Source organism: Syngnathus leptorhynchus, chromosome 2 (assembly GCF_054491065.1).
Source record: "Syngnathus leptorhynchus isolate UIUO chromosome 2, UIUO_Slep, whole genome shotgun sequence".
NCBI lineage: Eukaryota > Metazoa > Chordata > Actinopteri > Syngnathiformes > Syngnathidae > Syngnathus > Syngnathus leptorhynchus.
The window spans coordinates 84,233-101,584 of NC_141196.1; the positions used below are offsets into that span (position 1 = coordinate 84,233).

General features: G+C 55.3%; 4 protein-coding genes across 6 annotated transcripts; 2 read left to right on the forward strand and 2 right to left on the reverse strand.

The window, feature by feature from the left end:
* Positions 1-228: 228 nt before the first annotated feature.
* Positions 229-3,990, reverse strand: tmem185a (transmembrane protein 185A). The gene is made up of 7 exons (XM_085906126.1): positions 2,883-3,990; positions 2,228-2,404; positions 1,901-2,114; positions 1,732-1,815; positions 1,353-1,529; positions 1,112-1,235; positions 229-960 (listed from the first exon to the last, which is right to left on the reverse strand). Exons 1-7 carry the CDS (start codon positions 2,918-2,920, stop codon positions 701-703), a joined length of 1,074 nt encoding a protein of 357 aa, XP_085762252.1. The 5' UTR covers positions 2,921-3,990; the 3' UTR covers positions 229-700.
* Positions 3,991-4,148: 158 nt separating this feature from the next.
* Positions 4,149-11,174, reverse strand: aco1 (aconitase 1, soluble). Of its 3 annotated transcripts, none has more exons than XM_085906124.1 (21): positions 10,659-11,174; positions 9,765-9,898; positions 9,490-9,658; positions 9,211-9,348; positions 9,056-9,125; positions 8,580-8,763; positions 8,329-8,468; positions 7,737-7,908; positions 7,569-7,669; positions 7,386-7,502; positions 7,086-7,245; positions 6,876-7,011; positions 6,345-6,429; positions 6,067-6,223; positions 5,872-5,996; positions 5,600-5,704; positions 5,311-5,453; positions 5,061-5,208; positions 4,792-4,914; positions 4,436-4,658; positions 4,149-4,366 (listed from the first exon to the last, which is right to left on the reverse strand). In XM_085906124.1, the coding sequence occupies exons 2-20, from the start codon at positions 9,871-9,873 to the stop codon at positions 4,470-4,472; spliced, it is 2,571 nt and encodes an 856-aa protein (XP_085762250.1). In that variant the 5' UTR covers positions 9,874-9,898; positions 10,659-11,174; the 3' UTR covers positions 4,149-4,366; positions 4,436-4,469. The 3 variants fall into 3 exon arrangements, with proteins under 3 accessions (XP_085762250.1, XP_085762249.1, XP_085762248.1); XM_085906123.1 differs by having other exon boundaries at positions 4,436-4,682; XM_085906122.1 differs by having other exon boundaries at positions 4,436-4,621; positions 10,659-11,170.
* Positions 11,175-11,707: 533 nt separating this feature from the next.
* Positions 11,708-15,582, forward strand: arsj (arylsulfatase family, member J). Its single transcript, XM_085906135.1, has 3 exons — positions 11,708-12,237; positions 13,139-14,165; positions 14,428-15,582. The coding sequence occupies exons 1-3, from the start codon at positions 11,939-11,941 to the stop codon at positions 14,770-14,772; spliced, it is 1,671 nt and encodes a 556-aa protein (XP_085762261.1). The 5' UTR covers positions 11,708-11,938; the 3' UTR covers positions 14,773-15,582.
* A 180-nt stretch (positions 15,583-15,762) lies between these two features.
* Positions 15,763-17,170, forward strand: LOC147059817 (calcium/calmodulin-dependent protein kinase type II delta chain-like). Its single transcript, XM_085906136.1, has 4 exons — positions 15,763-16,102; positions 16,166-16,241; positions 16,307-16,404; positions 16,698-17,170. The coding sequence occupies exons 1-4, from the start codon at positions 16,003-16,005 to the stop codon at positions 16,901-16,903; spliced, it is 480 nt and encodes a 159-aa protein (XP_085762262.1). The 5' UTR covers positions 15,763-16,002; the 3' UTR covers positions 16,904-17,170.
* Positions 17,171-17,352: the final 182 nt, after the last annotated feature.

The window sequence follows — 17,352 nt, forward strand, 5'->3', positions numbered from 1 at the left end:
GCGCAGTACGTATTGATTTGGACGCTTTTATCGGTTTCGCGCGCTCTCGCGAAACCGAGAGCGCGCCGGTCGGTTTTCCTCGGCCGGCCGGCCCTGGACGTACGTCAAGCACAGTTGCATCCAAACCGTTACCGTAAGTTGACGTACGTTCTCCATATTTGCAGCCAAAGCATTACAAGTTGACAGTCACTGACCATCAAGAACGACTTCCAGGAAGGCTCGTTTCTATTGATCAGCTGGAAGCCGATTGGTTGCTCTGGTCCCCGATGAGACATTCATTTATTTACAATCAACAGGAAGAAGGGAGGGGGGAAGAGAGAAAGGAGACAGGACCTCTCTCTCAACTATTAAGTGCATTTTCCATCAAAGATTTTGGAGTCAGTGAACAATAAACCCTCTTGTTATCAAATGTCTGACATCAACTCTCTTTTTTCTTTTCTTTGCTAGCGGCGAATGTGAAATAAACGGAACAGGAGTGTCAGCTCCGGAGCGCAAGCGAATGGAACGACGAGGGAGGGGCCAAAGTCCTCGCCGCAAAGTTCGCGTCTCTCCGCTGGTCCCAGCACAGAGGCGACGCGGCGTCCATTTTGTAGCCTGGAATCATCATCGCCTTGCTCTGAAAACGACGCGGCGGGGCCACAGTCTGTTCGCATCGAGCGGCGGCTGGACCCGCGGCTCGACCTGCGGTGTCCGCGCCCGTCTAGTCGGGCGTGTCGATGCAGAGTTTGGGCGGCGGCGCAAAGTATTTGCCGGGACTCTGCGTGATCACCACGCCCGTTTTTTTGCGGAACACGGGGGCCATCTTGGGCGGCGGCTCGGGGACGGGCGGGTCCTCGGCTGCCTCGGGGTCGTCGCCGCCGCCGCCGCGCCGGAGGTCGTATGAGATGTTGCCGTACTCTCTCAGGAAAGGGAGGAGCTCCAGCAGAAAATGGCAGAAGTCCTTGCGGATGCCAAACCACCCTAGAAGAGAGAATGAGCGGCGCCGTTGTATAACTGCCATTTTTGACGTCACATGGACAAACAAATTGATGAGGATGGACTTGGTCCAGAACATGTCACAAATTGCTGGGAGTCGACAGAAAACCTCTTGCTTTCATTGCCTTCTACTCACAGTGGTTTGCGCCTTTCTGGCCGAAGGCGGTGACCATGAGCGTGAGCAGCGAGAGCCACAGCGGCACGAAGACGCACACGTAGCTCAGGCCGTTGTGGCCGTCCAGCTTGTGCACCAGCAGGATCTGCGCCAGGCCAGAAGAAGGCGGCAAAGGTCAGCCACCCGGCGGCGGCAAAGGTCAGCCACCAGGCCAGTCGCCTGCCTGCCTGCCTGCCTCCCTCCCTCCCTCCCTCGCGCTCACCTCGAAGGTGAGCAGCGGAACCACGATGGTCATCCAGCTGACTGCCATGGTGATGTGAGTCCGCCGCTGCTCGGCGATGATGTCGATGGAGCGGAGGAAGAGCACCGACCAGATGATGTAGTAGAGGACCACCAGGCACAGGAAGGACATGAGGATCCACAGCGGCACGCACACCACCTGCACGCAGAGCGGACCTTTGACTCACTCGGCTCCCTAACCCAAACCCAAGTCGCTCGTCTGGAACGTTTGTTGTTTTTTTGCAAACGGTCGTGATGTGAAGAAAACAGCAGAAACCGCAGCCGTTCTCAACCGCCTCTTCACCGCTGTCGCAGCGGGAGGTCATATTTTGGCTCGCGACAAAATGTTCCTTGTCCCTCACCAGCCAAGGCCAGTTGATAATCCTGTCCAGCCTGAGAGCGATGAAGATGAACTGGAGAATATTCACCGAACAGAACACCTCCAGCTAGGGGGAGAGGAGGTGGTTACTTTTGCACCACCCCGTCCGTCCTTCCGTCCACCCAATGGTTGCTGGAGAAGGCGCATCTCACCTCCAGGGAGCGGTCGTGCCTGAAGCCCCAGACGCACGCCGCCACCGAGACGGGCGACACGAAGAAGAGAGGCATGAAGACCAGCAGCCAAAAGTAGTTGCCGCTCCCCCTGGCCACACGGTCGCACACCAACACCTCGAACATGAGCAAGAGGACGTGAAGCCCCACTGCGATCAGCATGGCCTTGAACTCCACGCAGGTCTCACCTTCAGCCCTGGGGGAGCGGGAAAACGCGCCCAGCTCACATGACTCGAGTCCCCGCAACATCTCAAATGAAAAAAAAAAAACCACCTCTGGCAATTTCGCCAAGATCACCGACGCGCGTACCTGTACTGAGGGTTGCGCGCCCACACTCCGGTGCCCACTGACGCCCCGATGATGACCAGGAGCTTCCACAGCCATATTGGCGTGAAGACTGCCCAGTAGCTCCACTGGATAACCCCATCCAGCCTCAAGGACAGCAACACGGAGAAAAGCAGCAGGCACGAGTAGATCAGGAACTTGCTGTGGGGGGAAGAGAGAGAGAGACAGACAGACAGACAGACAGACAGACAGAGACGCTAGCTCACGTGGTTCACGCCAAATTGTCAGTGGGCGAGAGCAAGACTTGAATTTAACACACTCGAAAGTAATATTCTCCAAGCAACGGCCAGCAACCCGAAAGAACCACTCCCAAGGCGAAGTGACGCCACTGGACTATGGCGCCGCTAAAATGAGGACATCATTGCAATTCATGAATGACCGACCGAAAATAAAGAAATCCTCGTCAAGAACAGATCCGCACATTTGTAGTCGGCTTTATTGCGTGACAATTCAAAGCGGTTGGGTTGCTACGTTCAAAGTCAATGGTAGCACCGTCGGCAGCCACACTTTCCCATTTTTTAACTCTGGAGCCGAACAAGGTCCATATTTGTTCAATTCCTCACACATAGTGTGATGACATTCGGCTAAGGCCACTCGGACGCTCGCTGGGGTTCATTACCTGGGATTAAAATCTTGAAAGAGTCCCCGTAAATTCATGGCGCAGAATACAACGTCCTTTATTTCATTCTTTCCGTTTCTTTGCGATTTGATCTGGTTTTCGACGTTCAAAAGAAATTCCGCGCTAGCAGGCTAGCTTGTTTTTGTTTTTGCCCTAAACCCTCCATCGGAAACGACGTCATGGCACCAAGGGAGGCCTCTTCCGCTCAAAAGCGACCAAAGGAGAAAAAAAAAAAAAAAAGATTATTTTGGCTTGATTTCTCTGCCGTCTTTGTTTGGTTTTAATTCTCTTCGTTCAACAACAACAACAAAAATCTGTTCAGTGGTACTACTTCCTACACAGTGATTAGTTTCAGTTCTTTTGCTTGTAAAATGTTGACTGAAACGGAATCAAACCCATGTCGGAAACGTTATTCTTTCACAACTGAAAATCACGATTGAGCCGGAATTGTTTCTCATCCGCTAGCAGTGAGTCTCAAAAGTGTACCGTGGCTCACAGTTGCATTTCACTTTTTTAGCACAATGGACTTCGGCTTGAATAAAAGTCCATTTTTTATCTATAGTTCGCCTCAATCGAACTGTTACATCCAATGCATTGGAAATGAATGATTTAAGCCCTTTTCTTTTTCTGTTCAAATTGTGCAGAACGTTTCAGTGTCTTCAAATGATATTTCATTGCACTTGTTAGAAACAAACCTCTGATTAGTGGCTTTCACATTGGCCAACCATGTTGTATTTCAATGTCTGTCAAGATGGTGGTACTCTAAAAGTCAAGAATGTTTTTTTTCTCTCAATGGTTAGCTGGTGTAAAAATGTGAAATGTAAACATACGGTATATAGCATTTTCAACAGCGCTTATGCTGTTCAGGGTCGCTTGCTGGAGCCCATCCCGCCCCAGCTGACAACGAGCAGATGACACCCCGACACCCTGAACTGGTCGCACGTATCCAAAGGAACACTGATCGATCCCACGCCGCCCTACCCGCACGCAAGTCGGGCACGTGTTGCCCGAAACCATGAGCCACTCTACGGACGGGTTAAAAGTGATGGAATTCAATGGGAAAAGCCTTGCACAGGAGTATTCCTTTGATGCAAATGCAATCTAACAGTTAACAGTTGTCGCACAACTCTGTACCGTGATGGTATCAGGGGTCGCGCTGCCATTCGACTGTGGCAAAATCCGCACCGGCCGAGCGGCTACGTGAGCAGCTCTGTATGGCAAAAATGAAGGCCACAAGACCTACAAACAAAGCGCCGACTCAAGGCAAACTCTATCCACCGAGGCCACTTTATAGAATGCTACGAATAACACAACACTTAGAGAGGAATGGAATGGAACTTGAGGTTAGGAGAACTGAATGTTGGACGTTAATTTGTAGACATCTTGCGGATCATGTAGTTAAGGATTCCCCCGTGGTGGAAATAGGCCAATTCCACGTCGGTGTCGAACCTCATCCGTACGCCAAAGGTTTTGCCCGTGTCCAACTGTCGGGAGAAGAAGAGCTAGGAGAAAGCGTCGTATACAAGAAGGCGCGTCTTCACCAGACAGCGTACCGTCACGGCCACGATCATCCCGGGGGCCATGTTCTCAGGGATGGCGACGTGGAAGCGTTCTCTTCCGGTCAAGCCCAGACTCTCCGCGTTGTCTCCCGGCAAATACTCCAGCGGGATGATTCCCATTCCCACCAGATTGCTCCGATGGATCCGCTCGTAGCTCTCGGCGAGAACAGCCTTGATGCCCTTGATTTGGGGGGGGGGGGGGAACGTGGCTCACTGCCTTCAAGGAAAGCATACTCTTGTGCTAGTTTTTAATGATATTTGATCGGTTTTGTTACTTGGTGATTTGTCCATCATAAATCAAATTCAATATTATTATTATTATCATTATTAGTATGAAGGGGCGTTCCTACCAGCAATAATGGACCTTTGGCTGCCCAATCTCTCGAGCTACCCGAACCATACTCCTTCCCGGCAAGAATCAGGAGCGGGACCCCCGATTGGCCGTATCGCTCGGCGGCATCAAAAACGTCCATCTTGACACGGGGAGGGAACAGACAAATTATGATGATTGAGAACCAACCATCAGGGAGTGGCATCAAAGTCTTCATCCGTTTGTGCACAGCAAAGCCCCATTTCTCATATTGCCCAAATATGCAAAGTTGGGCGGGCGCCCGCTTACCACTTCACCAGTGGGCAGGAAAACAGTTTGTGGCGCTTGCTTGTTGAGGAATTTGTTAAACAGGCGAATGTTGGCAAACGTCCCCCGGGCCATGACGGCGTCATTCCCTCGACGGGAGCCGTAAGAGTTGAACTCGCGTGGGCTGATGCTGTTACCAAAGAAAAAAAAAAAGGAAGGCAATGAAATGTTTGTATTCCACGCCACGGCGTCATTGCTTCCATTGCCATCGCTCGCTCGCTCGCTCGCTCACCCTCTGCTTGACAGGTAGCGGGCGGCGGGGCTGCTTCTGGTGATGTTCCCAGCAGGGGAAATGTGGTCCGTCGTCACCGAGTCGCCCAAGTTCAGCAGCACGTAGGCGCCGTCTATGGCTCCGGGAGGATTTAACTGCATGCTCTGAAGAAAAGACCAGCAAGCGTGTTCCAAAATGAAGATCTCTTCTATGGCAGGCAGGCAGGCAGCCAGGCAGGCAGCCAGCCAGGCAGGCAGCCAGCCAGCCAGGCAGGCAGGCGACGAACCACACCCTGCCCAAAAGAATTTACCAAGCCATCAAAGAAGGGCGGGGACTTGATATACGTGGAGGTGGCATCCCAGGGATACAGCTCGTCTGACGGCGCCACCAGAGAGTTCCAGCGTTCGTTCCCTTTCTGCAACCACATTCCGTCTTCAACAACGACCGGCAGAGCAAAAGAGCGGGCGGGCGGGCCCCCCGGCAGGCCCCCCGGCAGGCCGCCCGGCAGGCCGCCCGGCAGGCCGCCCGGCAGGCCGCCCGGCAGGCCGCCCGGCAGGCCGCCCGGCAGGCAGGCCGACCTACCTCGACGTTTTGGTAGACTTCTCTGAACATTGTCGGGATGACAAACTTTGTCTCCTCTTGCTGGATCTCTTCACGTGTGGGCCAGATGTCCCTCAAGAAGACCTCTCGGCCATGGGAATTAACGGCTACAAAAAGCAGACGTTTGTATTGAATAGGGTGCCACGGCTCCCCGATTGACTAAACCTATCCACCCACCGATGGGTTCTGTCTCAAAGTCAATCTTTACGGTCCCGGCTATGGCGTAAGCAATAACGAGCGGCGGCGAGGCAAGGTAGTTGGCTCTGGTATTGGGGTGGACGCGACCTTCAAAGTTTCGGTTTCCTGACAGGACGCCAGCGGCGACCAAGTCTCCCTGAAAAACAAAGGCACGGACAGAAGCGTTGCTGGAATGAATGAGGAGGAGCGTGAAATCCAGCGTCTTGTCTAACCCTAACCCTCTAGCGCACCAGCTACAAAGCAAACGACAGTAATACCTGGGAGATGGCCTCCACCACCGGCTCCGGGAGGGGTCCACTGTTCCCTATGCAGGTCATGCAACCGTAGCCGACCACCTCAAAGCTGGAAAAGAGAAGAGAGCGATCCGTACATAGCCGCTTCCTTGGCATCCAATGACAGTTACGCTTTCCCTTTTATGAGCGGATCCGCCGCCGCATTCCGAAGCAATGGTTTTGGAATGGGCCTAAAATGGCTGCTGGAGAGAAGCTCATTGTCGAGCCGCCTCCGCGTTGTGAAAAGCCAGATGAGGTGGCTCGGCCCCGCTGAGGTGGTCCGGCTCACCTCCGGGGACACGCCAGCGAGGCTATGCGGGAAGGCCTCGGGTTCCCCCGCCGGACGAGGTGGCACCGCAAAGGCATCCCGCAGGGCTCTTTGTCGAAGCCCCGCGTTTTCTGCGCGTTACGTGGGTCGGTTCGTTCGACGCGTCGCACCGAAAGCGCCGGCCCGCCCGCCCGCCCGCCGTCTCCGTATGTTGAGCACCTTTGGGCGAATGCAGTTTTGCAGCTTACCCCAACTGAGAGAGATAGTCCATGACACCGCTCTCCTTCAGGTAATAGGTCACCACTCCACTGCCGGGCGAAAGGCTAGTCTTGATGTAAGGCCTCACGCTTAAGCCGTTCTCCACCGCCTTCTTAGCAAGTAGTCCTGGAAGAAAAGCCCAATTGATAGATAATCCAGACGTGAAAAAAGGAGGAGCGATTTGAAAAGGGGCGACCCACCGGCTCCGAGCATGACGGACGGGTTGCTGGTGTTTGTGCAGCTGGTGATGGCCGCGATCACGACAGAGCCGTGGCTTAACGAGTAGTCTTTTCCGTCGTAGCGGAAGGGGACCGTTGCGCTCTGACCATCCGGGGCCACGGCAAAGCCTTTGAAACCTTGCTGGATTTCGGGCATAGCAGGTCAAACGCGGCACCTGCGGCTAGCTTCCGATGCTCCGGCGGCGGCAACGAGAGACGAGACGCCGCCGGGCACCGGAGTTTCAACGAGCAGTCAAATCATCAACAAGAATGCAAACTCACCTTTGCGGCCAGACACCTTTCAAAGTCTTTCTTCATGTCTGAGAGAGGAATTTTGTCCTGAGGTCTCTTGGGCCCACTGCAGCACGGAACCACCGTCCCGAGGTCCAACTCTACAACCTTCGACGAGAGCCGCAAAGTCATTTTCCAGACCGGGTCGGTCGGATGCCCGTCAGTGGCGCAGACCTGACTGAAATCTGGATCCTGGGAGACGTCGCCGTAGTCCCGGAACATGCCCACGGCCTTCAGATACTTTGTAATGTAGGCCAGCTTTTGTGCCTCTCGCCCTGATTTGAGAGAAAAGAAATCACGGGCCTCCCCAAATCCACTCAGCGCTGGTGACTCGTCACTCACCGGTCTGCTTGAGGTATTCCACGCTGACGTAATCCACCGGAAAGAACGCTGCGGTGGCTCCGTATTCTGGACACATGTTGGAGATGGTGGCTCTGTCCGCAATGGACAGCTGAGTCACGCTGGGACCGAAAAACTCCACAAACTTGCCGACGACCCCCACTTGGCGCAGATGCTGGGAAAGCACAGACGCAAACAGGTGACGCTCGATGTTTGAGGCAGGCAGGCAGGCAGGCAGGCAGGCAGGCAGGCAGGCAGGCAGGCAGGCAGGCAGGCAGGCAGGCAGGCAGGCAGGCAGGCAGGCAGGCAGGCAGGCAGGCAGGCAGGCAGGCAGGCAGGCAGGCAGGCAGGCAGGCAGGCAGGCAGGCAAGCAGGCAGGCAGGCAGCCAGGCAAGCAGGCAGGCAGCCAGGCAGCCAGGCAGGCAGCCAGGCAGGCAGCCAGGCAGGCAGCCAGGCAGGCAGCCAGGCAGGCAGCCACGCAGGCAGCCACGCAGGCAGCCACGCAGGCAGCCAGGCAGGCAGGCAGGCAGGCAGGCAGGCAGGCAGGCAGGCAGGCAGGCAGGCAGGCTCCTTCCTCGAAAGAGGGCTCCGTTACCTCGGTGACGGTGAGAACAATGTCGGTGGACGTAATGAAGCGGTCGGGGCTGCCGCGCAACTTGTATCCGACCACCTCGGGTAGAACCATGCTGATGGGCTGACCCAGCATCACCGCCTCTGCTTCGATGCCACCCACGCCTACGCCGAGGAGACCAAGCAAACTCAATTGAGAACGCCGCTCCTCGCCAATGACCGCGTGATACGGTCGAGCGGAATTTGGACGGGTTCCCTTCAAAACGGGCGACTTACCCCATCCCAGAACACCGAGGCCATCGATCATGGTGGTGTGGGAATCGGTGCCCACCAGGCTGTCGGGGTAGAAAAAGCCTCGGTGGTTAAACACCACCCGGGCCAAATACTCCAAGTTGACTTGGTGGACAATCCCCGAGCCGGGCGGAATGATACGCATGTTCCTGAAAGCTTGGGAGCCCCACTAAAAATAAAAGACAGACAAAGCCATGCCCGTTACAATCAAACTGTTGTTCAAATCTACTGTCCAAACATAAATGGCACAGGCATTCCCCAGGGCTCTTTCTCGGGGCCCGCCGCATTGACTTTACGTTCAATCGCTGCGTCCCATCCAGCCAACCTTTGGCTCGGGTTCCAGACGACGGAATTCCAACGGCATCGAGTCCGACGCATCGTTTCAACGTACCTACGAGCACGTCGCCACTATACGTGCGTCGCTGACATGCATTCGGCATACCATTACGGCTCGTGAGTACCTTGAGGAACTGGAACCTCTCTCTGTTGCGCTCAAACTCCAAGTTTTGATTTTTCTGGAGGCTATCAGACCTTAAGAAGGGAAAGAAAGGGGAGAAAAAAGAAAGACCATGACATATAAACGGAGCATTTCAAAGCTGGAAGAAGTATATCTTACTTTTTGTTAAAGTCCACTTGGACAGAATGATCAATGACGAGGTCAGCCGGGCAAACGGGATTGATTTTGGCAGGGTCTCCGCCAAGTTTAACCACCGCATCGCGCATGGCGGCAAAATCCACCACAGCGGGTACACCGCTGTCAAGAAAAAGCAAACAAAGACTGCAATTGCACCACAGAAGAAAGAAAGAAAGAAAGAAAGAAAGAAAGAAAGAAAGAAAGAAAGAAAGAAAGAAAGAAAGACAGACAGACAGACAGAAAGAAGTGGCGCGGACTTACGTGAAGTCCTGCAGGATGACGCGCGCCGGCATGAACGGGATCTCCACCTTCTGCGTCTGGCTTTGCTTCCAGTTGAGGATATTTTCCACGTCAGACTGTTTCACCAGAAAGCCGTCGCAGTTTCTGACGGCAGACTCCAAGAGAACGCGGATGCAGAACGGCAAGCTCCCTAAAGAACCGAACCGAGCGTCGTGAATGTCGGGCTCCTTGTTTGAGAATAGGAAGGAAGTGGTTCAAGCTTCTCGGAAAAGCCGCGGCAACGGATGACATTTTACCATATCTGGGATCTTCAAGTTTGGAGAGATTATAGAAATGCTGATTTGCAACCTGGGAATCCAGAGGCTCCACTATACGTTGGAATGGATGATTGACAGTTTCAGCCATCCTCGCCCAGTGGGTTTGCGCAAATCTAAAAGAAAAACGCAAATCCAAATGAAGGGCACTCGATCGGGTTTGATGCCCTCGCTCAGGCCCGCCCCACTCATTTGGTCGACATTTTCAAATGGAGGTAGTCAAAGTAAAACACATCTTTAAGTACAGAACAATATGTGAAATCTACTCAAGTACTAATATTATGAGGCGTTTGCTAACAGCCGGACCCGTTTTTTGAGTTACGGAAAGTATCTTGGGGTGGGATTGTCGGTATTTCTCCGTCAGTAACTATTGTTGTGACCATTAACTTGAGTTGAGACAGTTGACGTTTCATGTAAATATATCAAACGCTTTCAATGTTCTCGCTGCCTTTCAACCACACAGCATGATAATCGGTGCGTGTGACCCCGACCCGACCCGACCCGACCCGACCCCCAAGCCCCGTCTCTCCCAGTTGCATAATGTTGCTTTCTGTCAAAGTCGAAAGTCTGCAGCACGGCCCTGGCTTAGCATTAGCCACGCTGTCAAAGTCACATTTTGGGTTGCGATAGAACGACGAGAACGGCTTCGTGGTGCAACTTTGTGCGCCTTTCACTTGGACGGCCAGGGGTAGTGTGAAAAAAGAAATCAATTATACGTCAACTGCCAAAGTTCTGGAACATAATTCTTGCTGCCGGCCATATAGCTCGAGCTACTTGGATTAGAGAGAAGACGCCGAATTAGTAGCAGAGTCTGATCACGGGTGCCTTGTACGGCAAACGACGGCAAACAAGTGATGTGCGGCGGGCGGACTGTACCTCGTCACAAAAATCGGCGTTTGACGTCGCTGCTACCCGAAGCGAAGGCGGAAGTCATCTGCGGCGGACCTTGTACGGCAACTCCACTTGGACAAACTACGTAGAGTGCTTGCTATACATAGATGGGGGAGGGCTGGCTGGCTGGCTGGCTGGATGGGATGGATGGATGGATGGATGGATGGATGGATGGATGGATGGATGGATGGATGGATGGATGGATGGATGGATGGATGGATGGATGGATGGATGGATGGATGGATGGATGGATGGATGGATGGATGGATGGATGGATGGATGGATGGCTGGCTGGCTGGCTGGCTGGATGGCTGGATGGCTGGCTGGCTGGATGGCTGGCTGGCTGGATGGCTGGCTGGTTGGCTCCCTGGCTCCCTTCGTGGGCCTTAACGTCCGGTGGAAAGCTTGTCAGTGTGCACATTCGGAATGAAAAATTGATAAAAATGTAAAAATATTAAAAAAAATCAGCATATCCCTTCAGAAGTGCGCTGTGAGTCTCACAAAAATGGCACTACCCCCCCCCCCCCCGGAAAAAGGCTACTGTAAATTCCCCTCAATTTGCACAGGCTCAAACAATACAAAGTTGCGGACTGCTGCAAATCCCACCAAAGTTGGGCTGGGCGGCGGGGCCGAGGCGAAAGAAAAGAACCGCTGGCCTGGCGTGCTTCCATTTCTGATAAAGCGTGCGGAATGTGGTTGGGGCCTTTTGAGAGACAAGACGCAACTTGTAGAACTGAAATGTAAGGAACCGCTATGCCAATGACGGAGAGCTCGCGGCATCGAGGAGAGCTTCCAGTATGGCAAGTACCCTCAGAAGAAAAGGACGTTGAAAAGCAAAGGACAGTGGCTGTCGTGCCTGATGATGCACGCACGACTTTGTTCCATGTGTTTGGGACTGGCTGGCGAGGAGAACGTCCTTTATGCTGTCACTTTTACCATCAGGTCCACACCCAGCCGCCGAGTTCAGCACGGACCCGCCCACGCACGCACGCACGCGCGCGCGCGCGCACGCGCGCACGCACGCACGCACGCACTCGGGGGGTTTGCTCGGCGAGCACGAACATGGAGCGTTTTTCTCCCACGATGGAAGACATCTGGCTTGGACGTACTCCAGAGTAATGCGCGTGGAAGTCATTTGCGATTGGCGGCGCGATCGACGCGAAGCCGGCCAGCCTACTCACGCGTCGATGCACGCATTTGACAAGACGATGGGAGAGGCGAGAGGCTAAAGGCGACCGCAGTGCAATCGGGGCTGCAGTAGCGCAATGTTGATTCTGTGGGTTCCGCTCACTTTGCTCCTCGGCTTCATCGTGTCACACACGTGGAGCTCCAAGCGGGCGTCGGAGTTGGCCAAAGCGCCGTCGTTGTCGTCGTCGCCGCCGCCGCCGCCGCCGCACATCGTCTTTATCTTGGCGGACGATCAGGGCTTCCGGGACGTGGGCTACCACGGCTCCGAGATCAAGACGCCCACCCTGGACCGACTGGCGGCGCGGGGAGTCAAGCTGGACAACTACTACGTGCAGCCGCTGTGCAGCCCGTCCAGGAGCCAGCTCATGACCGGCAGGTACACTGGGAACACGCGGAGGGAAACACTACTGAACTGACTTGATTCATTCATGCTTGCAGTGGAGCCAAAAAGGTCCCAGTGAAAAATAAGCAGAACTTTACAATAACAACAATAAAAAATGTAAAGACATTTTTTTTCAAAGCAGCGGGCATGGAAAAAGTGTCAGTTCTGGTGGCCATGCCGTTCCGCGCTGTCGTCGACTGCTGCCACATCGTGACGAAGTTTGCCCATCGATCAGATGCAGACAGTGACGCTGTGAGCGGGCAGGCAGCGATTGAATCGAATCATGTCGGAAAACTAAAGTAAGACCGAGCATTCTGAGGACAAAAACAAAACAGCAACACTGATTCAAACACAGCAACCCTGGTCCAAAAACTATCGTGAAATCAAAGGAAAATAAAAACGACAAAGGATCTCAAAGTGTCGTAACCTCGGGAAGTGGCCGACGGGATGAAACAGCCATGTTTGGTCTCGCCTCAGTGACAATGCTCGATGCGATGCAAACGTTGATATTTTTCCAAGAAGAGCGGTGAGCGTGCAAGCGAATCCATCAAAGGGATGAAAAGTACGTAGAGAAGCTGATTTGAGATATTTGACAATTGTGGAGCGCGAGCGAGGTGACTAACCGCGCGGCGAACCGACGTGGTCTGAAGCCGCCGCAGTCTGAAGCCGCTGCCGTCTGAAAAATGCCACTGCGGTCTGAAGCCGCCGCAATCTGAAGCCGCCGCAGTCTGAAGCCGAAGTCGCCGCTGCCGAGGCTGCCGAGGCCGCCGCTGTCGAGGCCGCCGAGGCCGCCGCCGCCGCCGAGGCCGCCGCCGAAGCCGCCTCCGGCTTTTGCACAAAAGAGAGAACGTCAAAGACACACGGCCGCGCCGGCCGGCTTTGCTTTGTCTCGCAGGTACCAGATCCACACGGGGCTCCAGCACTCGGTAATCCGAGCCAGCCAGCCCAACTGCCTCCCCCTGGACCAGGCCACCCTGCCGCAGAAGCTGAAGCAGGCGGGCTACTCCACGCACATGGTGGGCAAGTGGCACCTGGGTTTCTACAAACGCGGCTGTCTGCCCACCCGGCGGGGCTTCGACACTTTCTTTGGCTCGCTGCTGGGAAGCGGCGACTACTACAGCCGCTACAAGTGCGAGGGTCCCGGGGCCTGCGGCTACGACCTGCACCAGGGCGAAGAGGCCGCCTGGGAGCAGGACCGCGGCTCATACTCCACGCTGATGTACACGCAAAAGGCCATCGGGATCTTGGCCCGGCACGACCCCGGCGAGCCCTTGTTCCTCTACCTGGCTTACCAGGCGGCACATTCGCCGCTCCAGGTCCCGGCCGGCTACCTGGAGCGCTACGCGGGCATCGCCAACCCCCGGCGCCGCAAATACGCCGCCATGGTCTCGTGCCTGGACGAAGCCGTGCGCAATCTGACCCTGGCCCTCAAACGCTACCGTTTCTACCACAACACGGTCCTGGTGTACTCGTCGGACAACGGGGGGCAGCCCCTGGTGGGGGGCAGCAACTGGCCCCTGCGGGGGAGCAAGGCCACGCTGTGGGAAGGGGGCATCCGAGCGCCGGGCTTTGTCCACAGCCCCCTGCTGGCCAACAAGGGCACCCGCTGTCGCTCGCTGGTGCACATCACCGACTGGTTCCCCACGCTGGTGACCCTGGGCCGGGGTACCCTGGAAGAGGACCTGCGCCTGGACGGCTACGACGTCTGGGAAGCCATCAGCGAAGGGCGCCCGTCGCCCCGCCGGGACATCCTCCACAACATCGACCCGCTTTACGTCAAGGCCAAAAACGGCTCGTGGAAGGCAGGCCACGGCTTGTGGAACACGGCCGTGAGGGCGGCGCTGCGGGTGGGCCACTGGAAGCTGCTGACGGGAGTCCCCGGTTACGGCGACTGGGTTCCGCCGCAGACCTTCAACCCACAGGTACGGCTTTTGGGGGCATATGACAGACAGTTCAGGAGCAGTTCCGGAGCAGTTCAGAAGCAGTTCAGGAGCAGTTCAGAAGCAGTTCAGAAGCAGTTCAGAAGCAGTTCAGGAGCACTTCAGGAGCACTTCAGGAGCACTTCAGGAGCAGTTTAGAAGCAGTTTAGAAGCAGTTCAGGAGCAGTTCAGGAGTTTTACTGCACTTTACCGGCTGAAAGCCGACCCGAGGCTTAGTCCCACCTACCTCTTTTTCTCCACCCAGCGGCTGAGCCTGCGGCAGCACAGCGAACGGGTCCGCCGGGACCGCGGCAAGTCCCTGTGGCTGTTCAACATCAGCTCGGACCCCTACGAGCGGGTGGATTTGTCGCAGCGCTACCCGGACGTGGTCAAGAAGATGCTGATGCGGCTGGCCCAGCACAACAAGACGGCGGTGCGTGTGCGCTACCCGCCCAAAGACCCGCGCTCTAACCCGCAGTACAACGGCGGGGTGTGGGGCCCCTGGTACGAGGAGCCGCACGGGGGCCGTCCGCTGACCAACCGTCTGAGCGGCAGAGGCGACGGTGAAAAAGGGACTTCAAGTAGGTCGGAGCTAACGTTGCGCAAATAAAGGCATCGTCCGACCAGGAAAAGTCATTGTGCCCAGAAGTCGGGAAATGGGTCAAAAGTATCAAAAGAGCTAAGTCAGGATCTTGCACATCAAGTTATCCTGTCTCGAAAGAAAAGCCGTCGTATCGGGCGCTCCCAATAAACGCTGAGCCGACAGTGTCAAATGAAATGAAAAAGAATCGTGTTGGGCAAGTCTGGTCAAAAGCGCAATCTTTCGGATGAGGGGAAAAAGGGACATTTCATAAGAAGAAGCAGACGTCGCAAGAATGTCATCACAGAAAAGGGGGGGAGAGCGAGAGACATTTGCCTCGGACCATCCGACCGAGTAAAACTTGTTGGGGGAGGGGGTTACGAACGACAAGGCACGCCTTTGCACTTGACGACCGCTCCAGCTGAGGAAATAAAGGCGCTTCTGAAACTCCCGCTGTGTCTGGCCACGGCGCCGTCCGTCCGTCCGTCCGTCCGTCCTTCTGTCCTTCCTTCCTTCCTTCCTTCCTTCCTTCCTTCCTTCCTTCCTTCCTTCCTTCCTTCCTTCCTTCCTTCCTTCCCAGAGCATCTGGGGCGCTTTAGATACGCATGTCCAGCTGGCGCCCCGTCCCGTCCCGTCCGCCTGGCCTCGGGCTCCTCCCACCCGCATCCCGCTTGACGTTTGGGATGGGTGGTGGTGGGGTCCCACCCTTCGCCCCTCCCCCCACCTTCTGTCGCTCAACCATTAGACATGCGTTTGACAGTCAGAATATGAAAAAGAGAGTCAGACATAGTGACGCAAAAGTCACAATTAAAAAGGTCGTGTAGAAAGAAGTTGATGAAAGTTGAGAATTATTCCGAGAAAGTCTGCATTTACGATTGGGGGGAAAAAGGTTGAAATGGACCATTTGGAATGGGAAAGAAGGTGAAAAGGGGGCAAAGTGCAGAGTTGCTATTTGCAAAGGAAAGTCCAAAGCACATCTTTGTGCAAGCACCAGTCCAAAGGGATACTTTGAAAGCAACAGCACATCTTTGCGCAAGTACCAGTCCAAAGGGAGACTTTGAAAGCAACGTTCCCAAAAAAACAGAGAGACAAAAGTGGAGTGAGTCCACCTGGATCCTGCCTGCCTGCCTGCCTGCCTGCCTGCCTGCCTGTGAGTCCACCTGGATCCTGCCTGCCTGCCTGTGAGTCCACCTGGATTCTGCCTGCCTGCGTGGCTGCCTGCCCGTTCTGCCAGGGGAGAAAAGATCTGATCTGGCGACAATGCTTTGGCATCTTTGTGTGGCTTTGCTCTCCCTGGGCGGGATCGGAAGCAGCCCGGTGAGTGTCCAGTGGGCCGCAAACAGCAGTCAGCCCGTTACAGGTAAGCCTGAACAGAACAGCACGCAGAAGCAAACGGTCGTGCGAGCATTTGGATTCTTTCCAGCTCACCGGCAGGAGATCATCCGAGCCACCGTCAAGCTGCTGAGCGCCATCGCCAGAGGAGATTACGACACGTACCGGTTGGTCAGTTGCGTAGCCAGCGGTCGGTTGCAATCGCGTCTGACGCTTCGCCTTTGTGTCTCAGGGAAATGTCCCATCCGACTCTCTCCAGCTTCGAGCCCGAAAGCCTGGGCGTCCTCGTGCGCGGCTTGGAGTTCCATCGCTTCCTCGTGCAGAACGACGGTAACGACCACCTCTCGTTCAAATGAGAAACCATGCCTTGCTCCGTCCAGAACAAATAGCGGAACAAAAAGAATCAGACGGAGGAGGTTACGTTGCAGCCGCCCCGCCCGCATGCTCGCAAAGGCTCCAGCCTCTTTCTTGCGCGCGTCGTGTCGAGCTTGCCGAGGAATTTGCGTCCCCTTCCTTGCGGGCGGCGGCGACTCGCTACTTAGTTCATCTCGCGCAAAAGAGTCCCTGGCCATTTGGACCGGTGCTAAAGGTCACGGCGCCGCCTGGCCGCCATGTCTTTTCAGGACGTGCCGGTCACACGCTGGTGGTGGAGCCCCTGGTGCACATGCTGAGCCAGGACGCCGCCTGCATGGCCTACGTGCGCCTCACTCTGACGCCGGGCCGGCGCGCCAAGGCGGAGGAGACGCGCGTCTGGCGCCGAGGCGACGACGGCACCTGGCGCCACGTCCACTTCCACAGGAGCGTCTCGGCCGCGCCGCACACTAACTGACGCAAAGTCCGTCCCCCAAATGACGACGCTGACCTCATTTGTCCCCAAAATGATGACTCCGCGAGCCACGGCCACAACCTCGTCGGGAATTTATTTGCAAACACAATCATCAAACAAAGACATTGGGCAAGCTGCACGGCGCGCGCACACACACACACACACACACACATTCCTCAACAAATTCTCTGTCATACGCTCTTGCTCATTCTCACACGGAGTAGTCGCCATATACAGTAGCTGGAAATGAATAAAGGTGCATCTCCTGAACCGTCCGTCTGTCCGTCGGCCACATCGGGACAACAGGGATGCGCTCTTTGGCCACACAATGAAGGATGGATGGGTGGATAGATAGATAGATCCTCCCCACCCCCCCGAAAAGGAAGGAAGCGTGAAAATGTCGCCAACGGTGAGAATGAACAGTCCATCAATCGGAATGAAGACGGAAAAGA